Source organism: Cuculus canorus, chromosome 3, assembly GCF_017976375.1.
Source record: "Cuculus canorus isolate bCucCan1 chromosome 3, bCucCan1.pri, whole genome shotgun sequence".
Classification (NCBI taxonomy): domain Eukaryota; kingdom Metazoa; phylum Chordata; class Aves; order Cuculiformes; family Cuculidae; genus Cuculus; species Cuculus canorus.
Window position 1 is genome coordinate 42,013,673 of NC_071403.1, and position 20,170 is coordinate 42,033,842.

The following is a 20,170-nucleotide window of genomic DNA, read 5'->3' on the forward strand; positions in this document are numbered from 1 at the left end:
CGTCGTCTGTATCACTTTTCTGTTTGCTTCGGCTCTTACATCTCTCTTATTTTGCTGTCTACTGGAGTCTTGTGCAAGAAGCAGGAACAAGATGTGTTCCCTTCTCTGTTTCTTCTGTAGGGAAAATATGGGTTTGATTTGGCTTTTCTAGATCTTCCTGGAAGAGTGGAGGCGTTGAATGGGGTGCTTCTGAGGACATCTTTGTAAAATCAATTATGTTTAAGGTTCTGTGTTACCATTCAATAGCTACAGAAATAGGCTTTATGTGTTACATGAAATCTTGAGTTTTTCTTTTCAGATAAATCTTCTAAAGCAAATCATCTAATTATAATCTAATAAAAACCTCTCTTTTTTTTTTTTTTTTTTTTTTTTCCTTTACCTGTTTGGGGGATTTCCAGACACAGGAGGGTGTACTTAAGGTTCTGTGAACTGGTCATAATCTTTTCTTCCATATTTTCAGCCGATCTTGGAGTTGCACTAATTTCCGTTGTGGTGAAACACGGATACCTGGAAGTTACTGTTCTTGTTCTGATGATTGCTTGCAGGAAAAAGACTGCTGGTGAAACTACCACAGTGTTTGCAAATGTAAATGAAAAGTCAAAAAGATTTATGCATGAATGTCCTGTGAAGTAAATAGATGGGCAAAACATGGCAAATATAAAGGCAGATGAAATTTTTTTTCTTACAAGTAAAATCTTACAGTGACATTTTGAAAATAAAGATGTTTAAGATATAATAAAGATGTTAAGCTTTTGGCAATTTTGACTGGGAAAAAATGTGAATATGTCTCATTCTTAAGAAAGACAGAACATTTTGAATATTGCAGCAGAGAACCAGATGTGGAGTTTAGATTGTTGGAGGCATGTTTTCTGCTTCAAGTTTTATGCAATTCGGAATGCATATTGTAGTAATCATCCCTAATTTAAAATTTCTATCCTTTTTATTAGAAATTCATTTTCAGGTAGGTTGCTTATGTCTTACCTTGTTGCTGTGTATCTTTGTTCATGGCTAATTGTTTTATACAGCCTCTGTCTAAACGCATAAATAATAGCACTGGTAAAATTGGATTACAGGAATGATGCTTGTTTTGTGCTGACTCGGCATTTTCTTTTGTCCTTTAGGTGAAATGCCTTGGGTAGAAGAACCATGTATATCACTGCAAACTCCTCAGTGTCCAGCTGGGTAGGATAAAACATTTGGTCTTCTTAGCAAATAATATCATTGTTATGGTCAGAAATGCTCCAGTGGCCTCAAGCAGGGCTTTATGGGTTTTCATTTTTACTGAGAATAAAGTTTCTGCCCTGAGAAGTATTTATGGAAGCTGTTGTGGATTACAATGTCTTTTCTTTCTAGAATCTTTGTAATTTGTTGCATGTTCATTTATCATTTATAGTTTGGAGCAGAGTAGAATAGTTTCAAATCCAGATTGAAAGTCAGTTTACAAAGACGTGGAAAAATCGCTTATAGAGTTATCTTGAGGTTCATATTCTAATGAATTGTTCATAGTCCATGCTATGACTGTCTGTGATAATTCAGATAAATCACCTTAGGCAAGCTGTAACTACTGTTAGAATCTGTGACTACAATTCTTTATCTAAATAACAGTGTTTTTTTTACTTGAATTATCTGCAGGAATAAACGTATGTTAAAAGGAAGCTACAAAAGTAGCCATATATGTTACACATATTGGAACATGGTAGTTCTGATGTTCACCTGTAGATATTTTGTTATTTGTGCAGTATTGCAGAATGTAGGTTAAGTCTAGGCAGAAACACAATTAAGAAGTTATTCTTAAAGAAAAATGAGTTATTTTCTAGTTCATTAGGATATTTTGTGATGTTAACCAATATTGTTATTTTACTGATCTTAGCTTAATTATAACAATAATACCTTTAAAAGTTGTGGCTTCTTCATGGGTTCCTGCATATGCCTCCTAACATAGATATAAAAATATACTTTTATGTTAACAAATAACTTGCTGAGTTAGTACCATTTCATAGGCTAAAAATTTGGAAAATAGTGGAGGAGGGCTTCTTTAAGTTCTGTAAACAGCATTGCTACATAAAGTTCTGTTTAATTTCGGATTCAAATCACAAAGCTGTTCTATAAGAAAACAGTATTATTATACAAACTAATAATTGCAGTGTACTTCTGTGTTTTGGAGAGGACGATTGTGAATGAGAAACAAAATGGGATGGTAATTATCTGCCTGATGTGAAAATGTAGACTTTTTTTTAATAGTTAATAATTTGAAGTATTTCTCCCAGAAATGGTTTTGGAGTCGTTATAATTAACTGTGTTTTATTAATCATTTTCTCCAGCAATATTTCCAGACTTATTTAATGAACCATTCCTATAAATTACAAATAGTTGGGGGTTTTTTGGATACTATGTGTAGAGAAGCATTCTTCAAACTACATTTTTTATTTAATTGTATGTTTACATTTTTTATGTTTCTTTATACATTTCTATATTTCTGGAATATATAATGATGAGTAACAAAAACACTGAATTTGCAGAACTAGATGACTCAATCTTTCTGATTTTGTCACTTGGTGTTATGAAAAAGGTGTCATAGTATCAATATTTTATAACTGCATATGCATTTTTCTTTAGGATTCCTTTTTGGTTGGTTAAGAGAAGCAGGTTTAATAACTTTGAGGTTTATTTTCAGAGCTAGCACCTACTAGTTAGAATTTACGTAACAAGAATTTGAACAGTATACTGGAGATCAGCTGCACTCTCTGCCTAGTTTATCATACTTAATGACTCAGGTGTGAGGCTTTTATCCTTGTTTTTTACGTAAGGTCTTACCCTAAGTACAGCAGCAGGCTGCTGCATTCTTTCTGTAGCTTTCAGTTTGTCAGGGGCCTTGAGGCAAAGAAGGTTTCCTTGAGGCTCCATGAGAGCTGGGAAACTGAAAGATGTATTTCACAAGAGCGTGTGCTGCTTGAGCGTGCGCTGCTTAGTGATGATGCCTTCACAAAGGAAATATGATAAGGCAAGGGGTTAGCACACACCTAGCATTGCAAAGAGATTTTATTTCCCAGCACGTAGGCCAATTGTCCCTACCTGTTTGCTGGTTTCTGTACTTTTATGGGCCTTGTGCAGCTGAAACTTGAGAGATGTTTCAAGATGCATTAACAGACAAGAGACCAAATTCAACCCATGATTATATACAGATGTACTTTGGCTGTTCTATACTCTGAGCTTGTATTTGGATTCTAATCTGCAGTATTTGTTTTTATTTGTGTTTGTAACTAAATGTTTGTAATTAAAAGATTAACAAAACCCATTTTCTTTTCCTAGGTTCTCTATGTTATGAGTAGCTTGTGTTTTATTTCTGCAGTGTTTTTTTTTCAGGACGATTGTGTATTTGCTCTCAAAATTGAACTCTTTGCTTAGTTTACACTGTGATTTTAATTCTGGGAAGTATGGGGAAATTCTGGGTCCTGCTTTGAAAAATAGAATTTATATTGTTTTTGAAGATCTTAATGAGTCACCAACTCCCCAAGTTCCTTTATGATGACAAATTCATACTTTCTTGTAGATTCGATCTGCCACCACTTATCCTTTTTTCGATGGATGGGTTTAGAGCAGAATACTTGCAAACATGGATTTCTTTGCTGCCAAATATTGAAAAACTCAGTAAGTTACCAGGAATGCTTTGACTTTTTTCTTTAGAAGTCTGCATGCAGCCTTTCCAGTCCCTTTTGCTGCTGTCATACATATACGTTGCTCAGCAACAAGAAAATCACAAATCAGATCTCCCTCATCAGTTTTATATTTTCATTGTTATATTTTCTACATTAATTCTTGTATTTGAATGCACAGGAAACACAACATTTTTCAACAAGGCCTCTAGTTCTGGTCAGGCAGCTTTTTATTAAGTAGATAGTTTGAAATATACATTTCAAATAGAGTTTAAGACAGAAAACATTCCAGAGAAGGATTTCCTACATTCTCTGTACTCCATTTGAAAAAAATCTAGTTGATAAGGAGGTCATCATTAAAGTATTATACAAAGAGAAAAATGCATTGGTTTATTAAGATATTTTCCCTCAAAGATTTACTTTTTCAAGTCAGATATTTTAAGATATTAAAGAGAAGCTGCATATTTGAAAGTATGTCAGAGAACATTATGATATTAGACTTAAATGCAAGGTAATTTACATATTGGTATGGTTTAATATATTGATATAGATTGCAGAAAGGTTCAAGTAATTATTTCCCAGTACTTCTGAACTTGGGAGAAAGGCTAAGTTGAAGATCTTCAGTTGTGCAGTAAAAGGGCTATAAAAGTGAGACCCATTAGTGCACTTCGTTAAAATTTCCTGACTGTTTTAGAGCTCAGCTCTCAAGGTACTTTGTACCTGGGCAAAATGTTTGCGTATTTATTCATTTCATCTCAGCAGTAAGAGTCTAAAACGATAGTGCTCATATCTTTTCTAAGTATATAATGTTCAGTTTCTTTGAGCTCATTTCGAAAATTTCACATGGGTGTTACAAAGTACTACATTTTACTGAATAGTTAGCAGTCTTGTTGGTGGATAATAAGAGTATCCAGATGCCTGAACTTGAAGCAGTATGAAGCCTGACTACTTGCTTGAATGTTTTGTTCTTTGATGTTATTCTGAATCTGAAAGGAGCTTGAATCAGTGAAGAAGTAACGTACACGGAAGTCAGTTGTTTTGTCCATTGTTTTAAAAACAGGTGAAAAGGAAATGCCAAATTGACAAAAGGTATGGAAACCATGCTACTTGTACGTTTCCAAGAATTCCTTTCAAACAAGAACAGATCTAATTCAGCATTACTCATATTTGTGCGCAATTTTAACAATCGCCTTATGCACGTTCAATGTGCATACTTCTCAGAAAGCTATCGTAGAAAGGAAAGGGAAATTCCTTTCTTTGCAGAAGAAAAAATGTAATGCTGATTTGTGGCGTAAAAACACTTCCCTCTCTAGTAACCCCATTAACCTAGAGTTTTCAGTACACCTAATCAAGCTGGTTGTTATAGTATATGTGCACTATGAACAGAGCTTTTTTACCGCTCAAGAAAAAATACATTAAAAATTATGCTGGTTTTCTCATGTATTTGTCAGTTATTCAGCCCTTCTTTAATACTCTTTAAGCCTTTTTTTTCTGTGCACCCCAGAACAGTTTGATGAATAACTTTAGGCTTTCATTGTTTTGTTGAGTTTGTTTAGTTAAAATGAGTTTCTGTTCTTTGACTGAAATACTGTACATCAAAGAATAAAGTGTGTTTGAGTGTGAATCAAGTAATCATCTGACTACTGCTTAATACAGAAACTGTTTCTTCATGTGCGTTAGATCAAATAATGGTACTTAAGGCACCTTTCAGTCTTCACACCTTTGTTCCGTGGGTAAATAAATTGGATACTACGGTGGATTTAGATGTACAATGTTCAGGCATGGTAGTTGCATTAAATTGCTGAAAAGCTATGCAATGTTTGGACATAAAGATAGGACACCTGGGGTGGGATTCACTGCTGAGCAGGACATCTACATTAAGATGTATTTTTGCAGGTATCTGCATGTGAGATGTCTACATGCTTATTGTAAGTTAGTGCCTTTATGGTTAGTACAATCTGTACAGCCCGGTGCAAGAACAGAGAGAAGTCAGCTCAACCAAAGGACAGAGAGTGCACAGGACAAACTGTTGCCTTAGCCTATGCTTCTTGCACACTTCCGTGTGCTGTGGCGTATCCTGGATGGCCTTTTAGCAGCTGTGGCTGGAGGACACAGGTCTAACAGGGATCTTGCATCAAAACCTAGTGAACAGATATCTTGGATACCTAAGGGTTTCTCAAATGGCACTGGCCTCTAGTGCTTAAGCAACAGAGTCCTTCCATACATCCTGGTCACCTGGCAGCTCTGCAGAATATCTTGCGTGGGCTGACCTGAGGCTTCAGTCACTTTGCGTAAACATACATGTCTAGTGCCATTTGGGGTCTTTGAAGTATCTGAGACACTCATTCGAGTTGACAGATAGGACGTAGGAGTGGCATCTGACAGCCAGGCAGGATCATTAAAGATTTCTCAAATAGCCCTAATTGTCTGGACTTCAGGCAGCTCAGTTGTGTTCAGTGTCCATGAGCTGCAATGGGGCAATAAGCCTCCCTCACAAGGAGACACCAGAATGTATGTGTCAATTTAGAGTCACATTTCCCATGTAATACCACAGCCAGTTGCTTTTTTGTTTGTGACTTTTTTTTGTTTGTTTGTTTTTAAGTCTGTTAATTTTGTATTAAAAACAATAAGCAAATTTATGTTAATGCCATGATCTGTTGCAGAAACATGTGGCACACATTCAAAATACATGAGAGCTGTGTACCCCACAAAAACCTTTCCAAACCACTATACTATTGTCACAGTAAGTGAGAATTTGCTGGTTTTCCCTTTTGATACCTTGAAGACAGAAATAATTTTGTGGTTTTAATCTTTTTGTTGGATATGGGAACATAAGCTATAGGAGGAGAAGAAAGAGAGAGATGCTGAGATAGTACATCCAGGCATCATCTATGAGGTCTGACACAAAAAAAAAAAAAAATAAAAAAAAAAAACAAAAAACCCCTGAGGCTGTGCCCATAAATCTTTTTATTTAACAAACTAAGAAAATCAACTGCATTCGCCTTCGAAATAGTTCGCTTTTGCTTGCACATCATCTACTGAGAAAAAAATGAGTTCCTGTGAACACTGACTTGGTCTTTGGGATGTCTTCACTGTAAGCCTCAGCCAATAACTGAGAAGTTCCCATTGTGGATTTCTTCAGTTTCGCAAGAAAATTGTTGTTAGCTTGCTGTTCACCCTTGCACACATCCATTTTCCAACCAAGGGTAAGAAAACATCTATATTTGAATATACCTCCACTTGTATTGAGTGAAGAAATTGAGTTGAGCTTTGTCTCATTGTGACAGGTTACAAGGCGTTCAACAACCATCTCTTTGTCTCTCCCCTCCCACTCTTTCTACCCCAGCTATTGAGTCAGTCTTGGGTTTTTTGTGTCAGACTTCGTATGTGGTTATATATATGTATGCTTTCTTATTCTGGCCTGTGAACCAGTTGTTTCTGATCTTTTTCAGTCTGATTGAACACGGGTGAGTACAAGTGAGGACACTATCATTTGATGACAGTGTGTGTCAGGTTGGCTTTGGCTGCTGATATGCAGCCATATAACATATATGGTACTTAATCAATAGCACATGAAGTTTTAATCGGGCTGGGGAGAAAATAAGGAAACTCAAGGGAATTTGACAGTCACGCTGAATTCATTGGCAGGATTCTGATGATCTATGTGAGTTAGGAAAGTGTGTTCTGTTTCTGTGATGAAACAGCCTAAAAAATACTTGCAACAACACTGTAATAGTTAGTGCGCATTGCAACATAGTTTAGGCACCACTTGATTTTGAGGTTCATTGAGGTTTTTTGTTTATTTTCATTTTACAGGGATTGTATCCAGAATCTCATGGTATTATTGATAACAGCATGTATGATGTAAACTTGAACAAGCATTTCTCACTTTCGGGGACGGAAAAATTCCAACCTTCGTGGTGGCATGGGCAGCCAGTATGTTTATTTATCATCATGGTATTCCTTTATATCTAGAATGGTTCATGTGCCATATTATAAAACAAAAGAAAAAATAGAATCAAATGCAAAGCTGTGTGGCGTATTTGCAATGAATGCTAATATCCTCCAGGCTTCATATTTTAGGCTGCCTAAAAAACAGTTTGCTTTTTGAGAAAGTAAAAGAATTCTTAAAATGTTAATTCTGAGACTTACAAATGTCACTTGATTTAGCAGTTAGTAAAAAGACATGTATTTTGGCTGGTATTGGAACAAATCTTGCTACACGAAGCCATAATAAATTTTTGGGGTGGTTTTTTTTGTTTGTTTGCCTTTTCACAACTAGCTACAAAAATGAAATCTGAAAATCTCCTCAGAAATTGTATCTGTTTTACAAATATACTTACAAAGTCCAGGCGTATAAAAGCAGGGAGGACAAAAACAAAGGGCTTAATTTCCAGAATGTGTATGTAGAAAACAAACTTCAAATCAGATATGGTCATTGGGTAACTGCATGATGTGTTGAAAGAAGGAAGAGAAATGCAAGCTTACAGTTCATGCTTCTAATCCAATTATGTATTTTCACTTTGATGATCTGAATTCTTCCAGTGGTATAAATGCCTTAAAATCATTTGTTTGTATCTTTACCTATAGATCTGGCTGACAGCAATGTACCAAAACTTGAAAGCAGGCACCTACTTTTGGCCAGGCTCTGATGTTCGATTAATGGAACGTACCCCACTTTGTACATATATACAATGGGTAAGTTTTTATAGGGGCTTGTAGCAAATTCCTATAAATTACTCCAAAAATCCAAATTCCCATATGAAAATTGAAGGAAAAGAAATACGGGATTTTCAAATGACAAGATTTTTAAACAACAGTCTGAGAGATAAGTGTCCTGTCATATCATCCTGGTTTTGGAATGGATCTACCAGTATTAATTGAAATTTTCAAAAGTATTTAGGGGATTCACAGTGAGAAATTCATAGGGTACTGTGTATTCTGCCCTCCCTAGACAGTTTTAGAAGTTTCAGCCAACTGCACACCACTGATCTCCTGCTAGGAAACATCCTATAACTGATGAGTAGCCACTGCCAAGTTATACCAATTATTACCATGTTTCCCACACATAAAATCTACATACACCACATGTAAGCCCTTTAAAAAATACTTATACTTGAGATAAAGCTTTCAGAAAACCTAAGATAATGAATGCAAACTTGGAAGCCATGGCAAGAGGCTATAGATGACAGGAAACTTATTGAAGACAGAATGCTGGATAGGGAAGACACTGAAGGAAGATGGGCTCTAGATCAATTCCATCTGGTCTTGCTTGTGTGTGTGATAGTGTGCACACTGCTGCTGAATCATTGTTCTGCATGTTTTGTCTAGTTAATTCACAAGTTATTCATATGAAAATATTGCAATTACCTTAGTATTTTTTTCTTATGGAAGGCATTGGTATTGGTAAGTTATTTCTCAATTTTCGTCATGATTTCAGTGAATCTCCCATGATTCTCCACATTTACAAAGATAATTTAAGCGTATATGTAACTATAAGTCTCTACAGGTAAGAAAAAGTTTTGCAGTGATGTGTAGTATTGGTACTCAGAAACACCTGAGTACTGTAGGTAGATAATATAAAGCTTGTGCATGACTCTGGGGGAAGGCAAATCTATTAATGTCTGTATTCCTTCATAGGAGGCAAAGCATGGCCTCACGGGGATTTTGCTGGGGATGTTACTTGCTTTTAGAACATGAAAGTCCAAGGTTATGCATGCCTGGAAAGAATAAAAATTATTCTGACTCATATTTCAGGTTTATGTCCTGAACTTTAAATCTCTTTTTTTTGTGTGTATTTAATTATAAACATATAAGCACCCCCATCAACATCTCTTTTGTGTTTGCAAAATCAGGATCTGTCTAATTTGCCATTAAAAAAGTGAATTACATTCATAATTAAAAATGAGAATAATAAAACCTATTACTGGTGCCCTGTTAAGATGTCTCATTCTTGAAACTCAAATCTATGACTTTACTACATAACTAGAAAGTGGATATTTTTCTGTATCATGCAATTATAAGGTCTAATAAGAAAAAGGTTTTTAACATTTTTTTTATTTTCCCCAGTTCGGTTAGGTATGAAGAGAGAATTTCAGGAATATTGAAATGGCTTGATTATCCCAAATCTGAGAGGTAACAGTAATATCTTTCTGGTTTGTAAGACTATGGCTTAGAAAGTTTTTAATGATTAGCAATTGAAATTTCTGTTGGTGTTTGTGAAACAGACTCTTGTCACTTTCTCAAATGATAATTTGCCAAAATTAAGACTCTTCTATAAGTACAGCTAATAACTTTTCAGGATAAGATTGTAAATCCAAAAGCTGAAAAAGTGCACAGATATCTGAATGGGATTTACTGTTGTGTAATTATAGTTGTGTCTTTTTTCTTAGTGCATGACCTAGAAAAAACACGGAAAATTCAGTTTCTAGTCTAAGTGTCTGGATCAAAGATTTTTTTATGAAAGATATTGCAGAAGAAAGTTTAAATATATGAAAGTAATTGCAGGCAGTAACTCAGGATGAAAAGTAGATGTTAGTACTGATTGTGATGCTCAACTTTTTGATGTGTAAACAAGTGAAATCTTTTATATAATAGTTTGTTAACAAATTCCTAATATGTTTGCAGTTAGGAGATACTCTCTAGATCCTCATTGCTTAATCATGAAGAGATCCTTTAAGTGGTAATTCCACTTACATCTCAAAAAGGAACAACTTGCTCTGCTGTCCGAGTTCTTGAAGTTTTTCAGATTGATTTCTGAATATCATCTAAAGACACTGATACTGTTTCTGAAATTGTAACTCCTAATAGTCCATATTGGTTAATTACAAAACTCAGAGTAAGTTGAATGATTACATTTACTGTATACATTTTTATTCAGGTTTAAAGGTTATTTAGAATTCCATTTTGAGTTTCATTTATTTATTTATTTTTAAATTAAAGTGTTCTCTTGAAATGTTGTCTCCGATTTCCCATACTCCATTCTCATTTATTTCTAACTCAAGGCCTGATTTCTACACTTTATATATTGAAGAACCAGATTCTTCTGGACATTCATCTGGGCCAGTTAGTGCTGCTGTAAGTAGTTTTTGTGTTTTTCTTAGACTAAATCACACTAAAAATATTGCTCTACTATGAATTTAACCAATTTCTAAACATGGAAAGGAGAGTAGACTAAAAATTACCATGACTGTTTTATGAATTTTTGTTAAGAACTCTTGCTTGTTGTTGAGCTTATTATTATGATTCCAACAGTGTGTGCATCAAAATAGCTGTAAACCAAACAAACTGGCAGAAAATAATTTCAGATCATACTATTAGAATTAGTGGTTGTATTTAGACCAAACTTTTATTGGAAAGTGATATTTGGCCTGGCAAATTCTCAAGAACTGTCTTCTATTTATTTCATATTTGTTAATTTGATCTGAATGTGTTAATTTTTTGCTTTCAATAAACAGTTTAAAGTTCAATTTTTCTAAGATAATAGAAAAAAGTTAATTATGAGTCTTTAAGTCGTGTGTTCTGTGGTACAACAGCATAATTCTGCACATCTATGCTCCCTAATGGTGATGGAAAGAGAAAAGAAGCATCAATATTCAGAACAGGAAAACTGACAGGAAAACTCACTTGTTTAATACTTTGATGATTGCATTTAACTGAGAACTTGAAATCAGAAAGAAAAATTCTAATTAAGTTGGTTTATTTCACAGGTAATCAAAGCCTTACAGCGAGCAGATCAAGCACTAGGGATGCTAATGGATGGACTTAAACAAAGAAACCTCCACAAATGTGTAAACCTCATTGTTTTAGCTGATCATGGTAATATATATAGTTCCTTTTCAATCTAAATTTCGCTGAATCATCTTTTTCTACCTCTGTGTAATATGTGCGGTTACTAGTTTTAATCTATTTAATAAATAACTGTGCTTCCTTGCCCTATACTGTAAGTAAAAAAATAACTGTTTCTATATTGTCCTTTAGGGATGGAGATGACCTACTGCAGTCAGTTAGAATATATGACTAATTACTTCCAACAGATTGATTTCTACATATATGCTGGGCCTGCAGCTCGCATTAGAGCAAGGAATGTTCCACAGGACTATTTTACCTGTAAGTGGGGACCAATCCTGGGATTGCACAATCAATATAACAGGGAACACATACATACATACATACATACATACATATAGGTATGTGTAAGAAAAATGGATAATCAGTAATAATCAGCAGAGTGAACACCTTTCAGTTTCACTTACACATTCATGGAAGTCAGTGTTTTGGTTTTCTGGTTTGGGGGTTATTTTGTCAAGAACAACCTCTTTAGATACAATCAAAGGTTAGAAAAGCTTGTTGCAGACTCTGGTTCTCATTTTCTTGGCATGTTGAAAGATGAAGTAAAGATAGTTTTAATGTTCTGACCTGGAACTTCAGGTCTTTCATAAGTGCATTGCTCTGCACAGACTTCTTGGCAACATTGGCAGAGGCAGTCTTTTGGAAGCACTGACAGTTTCTCACTGTATGCACAGAATCTGAGTCTTAGCACAATGGAATCAAAGCTTTGGGTGAGCCCTTTAGGTAGTATCAGAAAGAACACAAAACTGGAACAATGTGAGCTGACTCTGACCTGTAATAGATGCCAGTTGCTAGACTGGAGAAAAAAAAAAAATCACAAGCTGTCCCAAAAGTTTTTGTGTTAGGGAAAAGAAAGGAGAGAGTTAAAACTACGGAAGTGCTCTATTTAGTAAACTTACAGAATTCATAAAGTATTCTAAGAGGCTTAATTCTTGCAGATCTCAAATAAGAGCTGTGATCCCATTGTACTTCATATTTATCTGTTCTAATTGCATTTATATTTGTAGGCACAATATTTATATAAGACAAAGCAGACTTTCCTTTGTTTGAGTAGAAGACAATCTAAGTCAGACCGGAGCAGAGTAATATATGTGTCTTAATACAATTGTTAACTCATCTCCTCTAACGGTCTTACTTTTTCTGAAGTAAAAGGAAAATCTTGTTTTTAGAAAGCTAATGTCAAAAGGTTAAAGTCATTGTCTGATAATGTGGAAAGTGAAAGTACTAACAGAGACTGGATTTTTCTTTGTGACTTCTGCTGGAAGTGAAATACAAGACAAATGTTTCAGGTCCAGTTCAATGCAAAAAAGGTTGCACTTCAAACAGAAGTTAAATGGGAGAAGAAAATTTGGTTCTGATGATGTGTAGGTGTAGGCAATTGTCACCACAGAGGTGTTCTGCAGTCTGTTTTGATGTACCTAAAATGCTAGGTACTTCCACAGGTTAACATATGTACAGACAGTTACCTGTGGAGATGTAACATTCCCACCTGTGGAAGGCTATAGTTACCATAATCTTCACAGACTAATAGGGAAATTCAAGTTTATAAACAAAAAGCATGTTGAAATTTTTCTCTTGAGGCTTTGGTCCTTCAGCTGCTTGAATGTATGTTAATACTTCTTTTCTTTTTAAACAGTTGACTCGGAAGGAATCGTTAAAAACCTCACAGTGAGTACCTATTTTCAGATTTTTTCCTCACAGCATCTCTTAATAGGAATCTGGTGAAAAAGTGCAGTTTGTGAAAAACTGAGACTACAGTGCCAGTTTAAGTAGTGTACTGACTCTAATGTACTATAGGAGGCAGTTCTGGAAGTCGTTCAAAGATGGTACACAGAGGTTTGCCACAGCACATCTCTGTTCAGAGCCTTTCTATAATTCACTTTGAAACACAAGAACTGGCTGACTTCTTGTGGAGAGAACAGGGTGTATCCTCATTGTAGAAAGGAATGCAACATAGAGGAGTTTTAGATAAGAGGCCTCTGTTAGCTCTGGACCACAAGTGCTACACCAAGGCTTTTACGACACAGCACTTAATTACTTGCTGTGCTTATAGGTATGCAGCACTACCTCTGGGCCCTATACTGCTAGTTCTGCTTGGGTCTCTGTCATACTGTGTCGATGTGCACTTCAGGGCAGGTCCAAGATTGTCTGTGTCTCTCATACAGACCACTGCTCCTTGTGGGTACACTTTGTGGCAACTGAGATCTGAAGAGTGCAGAACAGAGTGCAAAACAAAGGAAGACCAAGGTGATTTCTTTTACTGAAAGGTGATATGATATGGAAATGCAATTTTCCTTATACTTTTTTAGACAGATAATTCTCTGCCATATTTTTTTTCTCTTGTTCAAGGTATGCATTAATACATGTGGGATGTATGTGGTAGATAAGCGAACATGCTTGTAGGATGTATTTCTGATGAATCACCACTAGAGGTCTTCCTTTAACCTGTTGAACAACTGTGCCGGACTACATGTAGCTTTTGCCTGCCACTGTAGTCCAAAGGGCAGTAAACGTTTCTGTTTAATTTTTTCTTGGCTTTGAATACCTAAGTACACGTCCTTCATCCCCCAGAATCCAAAGCTGATGCAGGAGTAAGATATCAGTGGTTGAGAATAGCAGAAGGAGCTTTTTCAGCACTACATGCCCTATCCCACTGTATGGTGTGCAGCATGTCGTATCAAAGAGTATTTGTGTCAGTGGAATAGTTTGCATGTTCTTAAGCCAAATTTAAACTGCAGCTGCTAATAGTTGCAAAGATGCAACATCTCTGCCTTGTAGGAATAGCCTGATATCAGGACACTTTCTCTTTCCTTTTCTGTTGATTAGTAGTTTGTGTATTTTTCCCTTTCAGTTTCTTAGAACAAAGGTTTTAGGCAGAGAAGGGAGTTATGTGTTGTGTATTAATTGTTAATCAATAGACACAAAGTCATATTCTATGTTTATTTCCTCTATTTTTCACTTTAATTAGACTATCTTTTGTAGAACGAGCTCTCGGGCTAGCAAACCATCGATTCCTTATTTGTCATGTTCCTGGATTCCACTATACTTCTTTGATGACTATCCAGGCACACTTACTTTCATTTCACATGTTACTGTCATTCTGTGCAGAATATACATTTCTAGTACTTAGAGATAAGAATGTCAGTTTAGATACCAAGCATGGTATAATTTGTACTGCCTCTGTGGTAAAACAGTTCCACTCTTCTGGCTGACCCAGCTTCCTGGCAGCTCTTCCCTCAGCATTTTAGATGTTCTGTGTTGTCCCAGTTCTGAATTCCTGATCAGGAGCAACATTTTTGAAACATTGCCATGATGCTTGCAGCCAGCTGGAATGGCTCCTGACAGCCATATGCAGTTACATCTTTACAGTATGTCATATGCTTGTTATTAGGCTCTCAATGCCAAACTCATTCATGAGATGCCTAATACAACAGTTATATTAAAACATTAAATGTGGGTGTAAAAGCTAAGGCCTTTAGCTAACAGCTGAACACTGGACATTTACATGGTATGAGAGCACATGTTCAGTCTTGCAACTAAAACCCTAGACTGTGCTACATTATGTATACTTCGTTCTCTTTATTGTTTAGTGAATGGGGATGTAATAGAAAATGGCAGAAATAAACGGACAGGGAACTTTCTCTTGTAGAATGTAGTCTTATATACTAGATGCCAGTGACATTAGTGTGAACACGTGGACTACACATTTCTACTAACGTCTTTCAGCCTTAGGAGCACTTTTACCTCAGTATTTGTGAACTTGGTATACCTATTATAGCAGTGTATTTCCAAAAAGTTCTGGAAAACTCTGTTTTTTCTTCCATTACTTTTTGGGCCAAAAGGAAGATCTGCAGGTTGTGTGAGAAGCTATTTTGTGAATAATGTTCTTTGTGCTTACATTCCTGTCACTAAGATATTTTTCATAATTTTGAATAATGGCTTTATTTTTTTAATACTGAGAAAAACTCATAGTTGGGCTCTTTCCTCTTGCACAGTGCAAAAGATCCCCTCAGCACTTCAAGCCTTACCTGACACCTGACTTGCCAAAACGATTCCACTATGCTAACAACATTCGTATTGATAAAGTTCATCTTGTGGTAGATCGACAGTGGCTGGCTGTGAGGTAACATAGTTTTTGTGACTGTTATAGTTTGCATTCCATTCTCATCCTTTTAATTTGCTTCACAGATGCCTTATTCCTGTTCTGCTTTAGGCTTGTTACATTTCCATGTTTGTTACATTTAAAATCTTACTATGTGTAAAAAGGAAACATGCCTTATGCATAAAACCCAAGAATGTGTTATTAGTACAATAAGTTCATATTAGTAACATACGTTCAAATCTTTACGCTTAATAAAAAAAATCATCATCACTCCAGATGAAATTTTTACTGAAAAAAAGGAAGAAAAAAGAAAATCAGTAAACTAATACCAAAAAATAATGCAATTAAAATTGTTGTATGAAGCTGTCCTAGTATCTAGCCTTTTTCCTAGTGTTACACTTACACGTCCACTGACCTTCTGTGCCATGAGGTTGATAGCTTCAGTCTAGTGCATGTGTGGATGCAGACAGTAATCAGCATTATGAGTCCATCATCAGGAGGAATATGGTATAGATGTTTCTTCTTCACTCTGTGATCCGAATAGGGTCTTTCCTATATGTACTTACATGTCTTATATGTACAGCTTGCTCACTCTTCACTGGCCCACAAGTTAATGTTTCATCTCAGTTCACCAGATACAATGCATTCTACATGTTAGATAGTTTTTCTTTATTCTCTTTCTTATCTCGAAGTCTGGTTTTGCTCAGTTCCAGATCTGCATTTCTTTAATTGACCACCAGTGAGTTGTTTCTAGCCTTGTAGTCCCCATTCTACACAGAATAACTAATTGTTACTGCCCTTTATATAAAAATGATGTCTTTGCTGTGCAATAAATAAGCTGATAACAAGTTAGACGTAACCACCTTGTCATTATAAAAAATTGCTGTAAGAGCTAAACAATAGAAAACTAGCTCTGAGTAAATCAAGAGCAATTCAGACAAGCCTTAGACCTGAGGCTTTGAAAACTGAAGACAAAGCCCTTGGTGTTAGTAGCAATACTGTATTTGCTGAGCTACAGTGTAACAGTAGGCAAAGCATGAGCCAACTTGGGGTTGCAAGAGTATTCAAATACTAGAAAATGCCTTATCAGTATATGACTTGATTGTCGGGGATGTGTAAAAAGAAGTGCGCACTGAAAAAATCTTATATTGACTTGTTTAAACTGTGCTCAAATGTTCTTGTGCCTCTGAAAATGGGATGAATGTGTTTGGCAACTGCGCATTGAATGAGTATGGGATGACTACCTCTTCATCTTTCCATGCATCTCAGCAACGGGTAAATTAAAGCAAATGTTAGTCATTGTAAGTCAGACTATTCTGACATGTTACTAATTCTATACCCACACCCCAGAACCCCCCCTCGCCATCCACATCTCTCCTTCACCCTTTAGACCCCATGATGAAAATGTACTGTCTGGTAAGACAAAATCCCTTGCAGTCTTAGTTATATTGTTCCCCAGAGGCTAACAGCAGAGTTCTCCCATTATAAGTTTTCTGTTAAAATGCGGATACCACAGAATGTAACTGAGGAACTTTTCCTAAGAAGATTACACTTGTTCTGAAATTTGTAGCTAGGAGAAGGTTTCAATTTATTTCGAAAACATTAATTCCTTCTACACTCAGTAGCTACCTAGGATACTTTCTGTCCATAGCAATCTCTGTTACAGGAGAAAGAAATCTTGATAAAAGTGAACAGTGGATGAGCAGAAAGTACTACAACGTATGCCAGAATCACTTCTCAAGATGTGATCCAGAGTCTAGTGATTCAGGATGACTGTTATTAACTGGCTTTATTTGTGCCATTTTTATTTGCATTGTACAATGGTTTCTCTTTAGGGATGGAAGTTACACATATTGTGATAGGGGCAACCATGGCTATAACAACGAATTTAAAAGTATGGAGGTAAGATGATTTCTATTCAAGTATTCCACCATCTTATATAGAGAATCACAATATAATAGGTGAAACACCAGAATATATTATATTTTTTGCAGTGTGCTTTTTCTTCCATGTCACCTAGACATGTAAACTTGAACAAATACTGGGTCTAAGTATTTGTGTTGCTTTCATCAATGCATATGAGCCCACTTCCTTGGGATCCTGTAGTAAAACATTTTTGGGCTCACTTTAACTCCACAGACTGCAGTAAACCAAGCACACAATATTTAGCTATAGGATACTGAATTCTTTCATTCCTTGATTCTTCTACTGAAGCAATGACTGAAAAATCTTCATAGGCTGTGGGAGTTCAGTTATGCATCTGAAAGCCTGTGTGCTCCAATAAACTAGTCTTGTCTCTGCTTATCTTACAAGACTGAACTGTTCATGAGAGCCAAAAAAAGACAGTAGTACAACCTGTATGTTAGCTTAGCCTGTATTGCAGTTTCTTCTCATTTCCACTTTTGGTTGCAGTGAAACTATTTTGAGGCCTTGAGCTTTTGGCTTTTTGTGTACTTTCCAAGATGTGGACTTTTAAGTAAGGTCAAGCATGCCACAACTAGTCCCATATTCTGTGCCTAAGAATCAAATTTTTTCAGATCTTCAGAAGCATAGTGAAACCATATGTTAATATACTGATCGGAATGTTGTTGAATGTTTATATGGAAAGAAAAGGTAAATTCTGGTTAACATGGAAACCTTAGTCATAAATAACCTTATGCTGGTCGCACAATGACTGAGGAGCAAAATGTCTTAATATTGTATTTTTAGGATAAATTAAGAATACATTTTCTACTATGGAAACATAAGAATATTATTTTAGAACAGATCATTTTCCTGTTTAGTCATGTTTCCTGTATCTCATGGCAGGCAGCTCAGGAGGCTTAGGAATTAGTAGAAACTAAAGTGGGACTGTAACCATGTTCTGTTACAATGCTTGCAGTCCTAAACAAGGGCAGCCCAGCACTATGTTGTGCCATTGGTGATGCTGAGAGGCAGTCTCCGCTAAGCCTGTGATTGGTCTCTGCAGCTCCCTGTGCCTTGCTTTAACCAAGCAAAAGTGACCCAAGACCTTAGAGAATGCAACATATATTAAAACAAAACAACCATCAACCCCAATTCCCTCAATGGCTATATTTCTAGCTTAATGTCAACCTTTAGATGGGTCTGTGAGTGCCTTAACTCTGCATTTGTTGAAATGGCATTGTTACTCGCTGTTGCAATGAAAACATAACAAGGTATGAATTTGAAACATAGTAAATAATAATTTTCATAACTGTGCATCAAAATATTATAGAAAAACAACTCTCCCTCAATTCATTATACTGTATAAAGTATATTGAGACATTATGTTTTGCACTTTTCTTCAAATTATATGCAATGGCACAAACTTGCCTTGTTTACCAGAACAATCCTGTATTTAAATTTTTATGACTTTAATGAGTATATTTTGTTGAGTGTCCCTGCTTCCATAAAATGCAACGAAGTTACTTTTGAATTTGGATTCCTTTAGATAACAGCTTTTGTTTTGTTACAATCTAGGCGATATTCTTAGCATATGGCCCAAGCTTTAAGGAAAACACAGAAGTGGATGCTTTTGAAAACATTGAGGTTTACAACCTTATGTGTGGTGAGTAGAAACAATTCCGTAATTAAGATGATAAACCAAGGATGTTTTCAAATACCAATATTTGGGACAAAAGAAGAGTAACTAAAAATTCAGTGAATTCATTCAGAAGCTAGGTTTTTCACACAAAACACTGAAGGCATGGTAGTTTGCCCTCTGTACAGTGTTAGAAATTAACTGCCAGAAGTTATTCTGCTTTGAAGGTTGTTTCTACTTGCAGGAGTCCACTGAAGTATCAGGGAGAAGCTCTCCTGCCTTGTGGGCTTGCTGTTGAAATAGTGCCTGTAGAATAATTTTGGGATAAGAAACTTGTGGAGAGTTACCACTCCTACTCATAAGTTAAGATGGACCATTGCTGTCCTGGCAGTGTGCAATTAGAAAGTTATGTGCCTCAGAAAATATGGATTAAGGCATCACACAAAAATACAAAAGGCTTGTACACTCCACAATGTGATGCATTCGCAATTACCTTTGTACTCTGCATTAAAATCATATGATCTTATGAATGTTATGGCAGTGTATAAAACTGTATCAACAGTATTCAAATACATAATAACCAATTCTTCAAGCAGTGGAAGGTAGAAATTAATCTTCATCCCCAGGAAACTGCAAGTTGAAGATAGTAGTCACTGCAACAGTTTAGATAACTGAACAAGCTGTTTCTTCTATATTTAGAATGAATGCATAGGAAATCCGTAGAATTGGAAGGATAATTACTTTATAAAATGCCATTTTAATTTAAAATAGCTATAAAATATATTTACAAATTTCAAATGTTTCAACAGATTTACTACAAATTACACCAGCACCAAACAATGGAACACATGGCAGCTTGAACCACCTCTTAAAAAAACCTTTTTACAATCCTACACATGCAAAAGAAGACTCATCTCCTTCTTCATGTCCAGTTTCCCATCTGACTCCGGCAGATAATCTGGGATGCACATGCAGTCCTGTAAGTGGCGTTTCTGAGATCTTTTAATCACTTTTTTCAAGTGT

The 20,170-nt window shown here is 35.8% G+C and overlaps 1 protein-coding gene across 1 annotated transcript in view; it reads left to right on the plus strand.

Moving 5' to 3' along the window:
• The window catches only part of ENPP3 (ectonucleotide pyrophosphatase/phosphodiesterase 3), a 35,921-nt gene that overhangs the window by 4,253 nt on the left and 11,498 nt on the right, over nt 1-20,170 (plus strand). Inside the window, 17 exon segments of the mRNA XM_054063794.1 lie at nt 461-585; nt 1,122-1,182; nt 3,551-3,648; nt 6,317-6,396; nt 7,470-7,589; nt 8,244-8,307; nt 8,310-8,336; nt 8,339-8,351; nt 9,723-9,788; nt 10,658-10,730; nt 11,363-11,471; nt 11,634-11,762; nt 13,141-13,172; nt 15,500-15,627; nt 17,442-17,508; nt 19,087-19,174; nt 19,957-20,126. Coding sequence (XP_053919769.1) covers nt 461-585; nt 1,122-1,182; nt 3,551-3,648; nt 6,317-6,396; nt 7,470-7,589; nt 8,244-8,307; nt 8,310-8,336; nt 8,339-8,351; nt 9,723-9,788; nt 10,658-10,730; nt 11,363-11,471; nt 11,634-11,762; nt 13,141-13,172; nt 15,500-15,627; nt 17,442-17,508; nt 19,087-19,174; nt 19,957-20,126 — 1,450 coding nt within the window.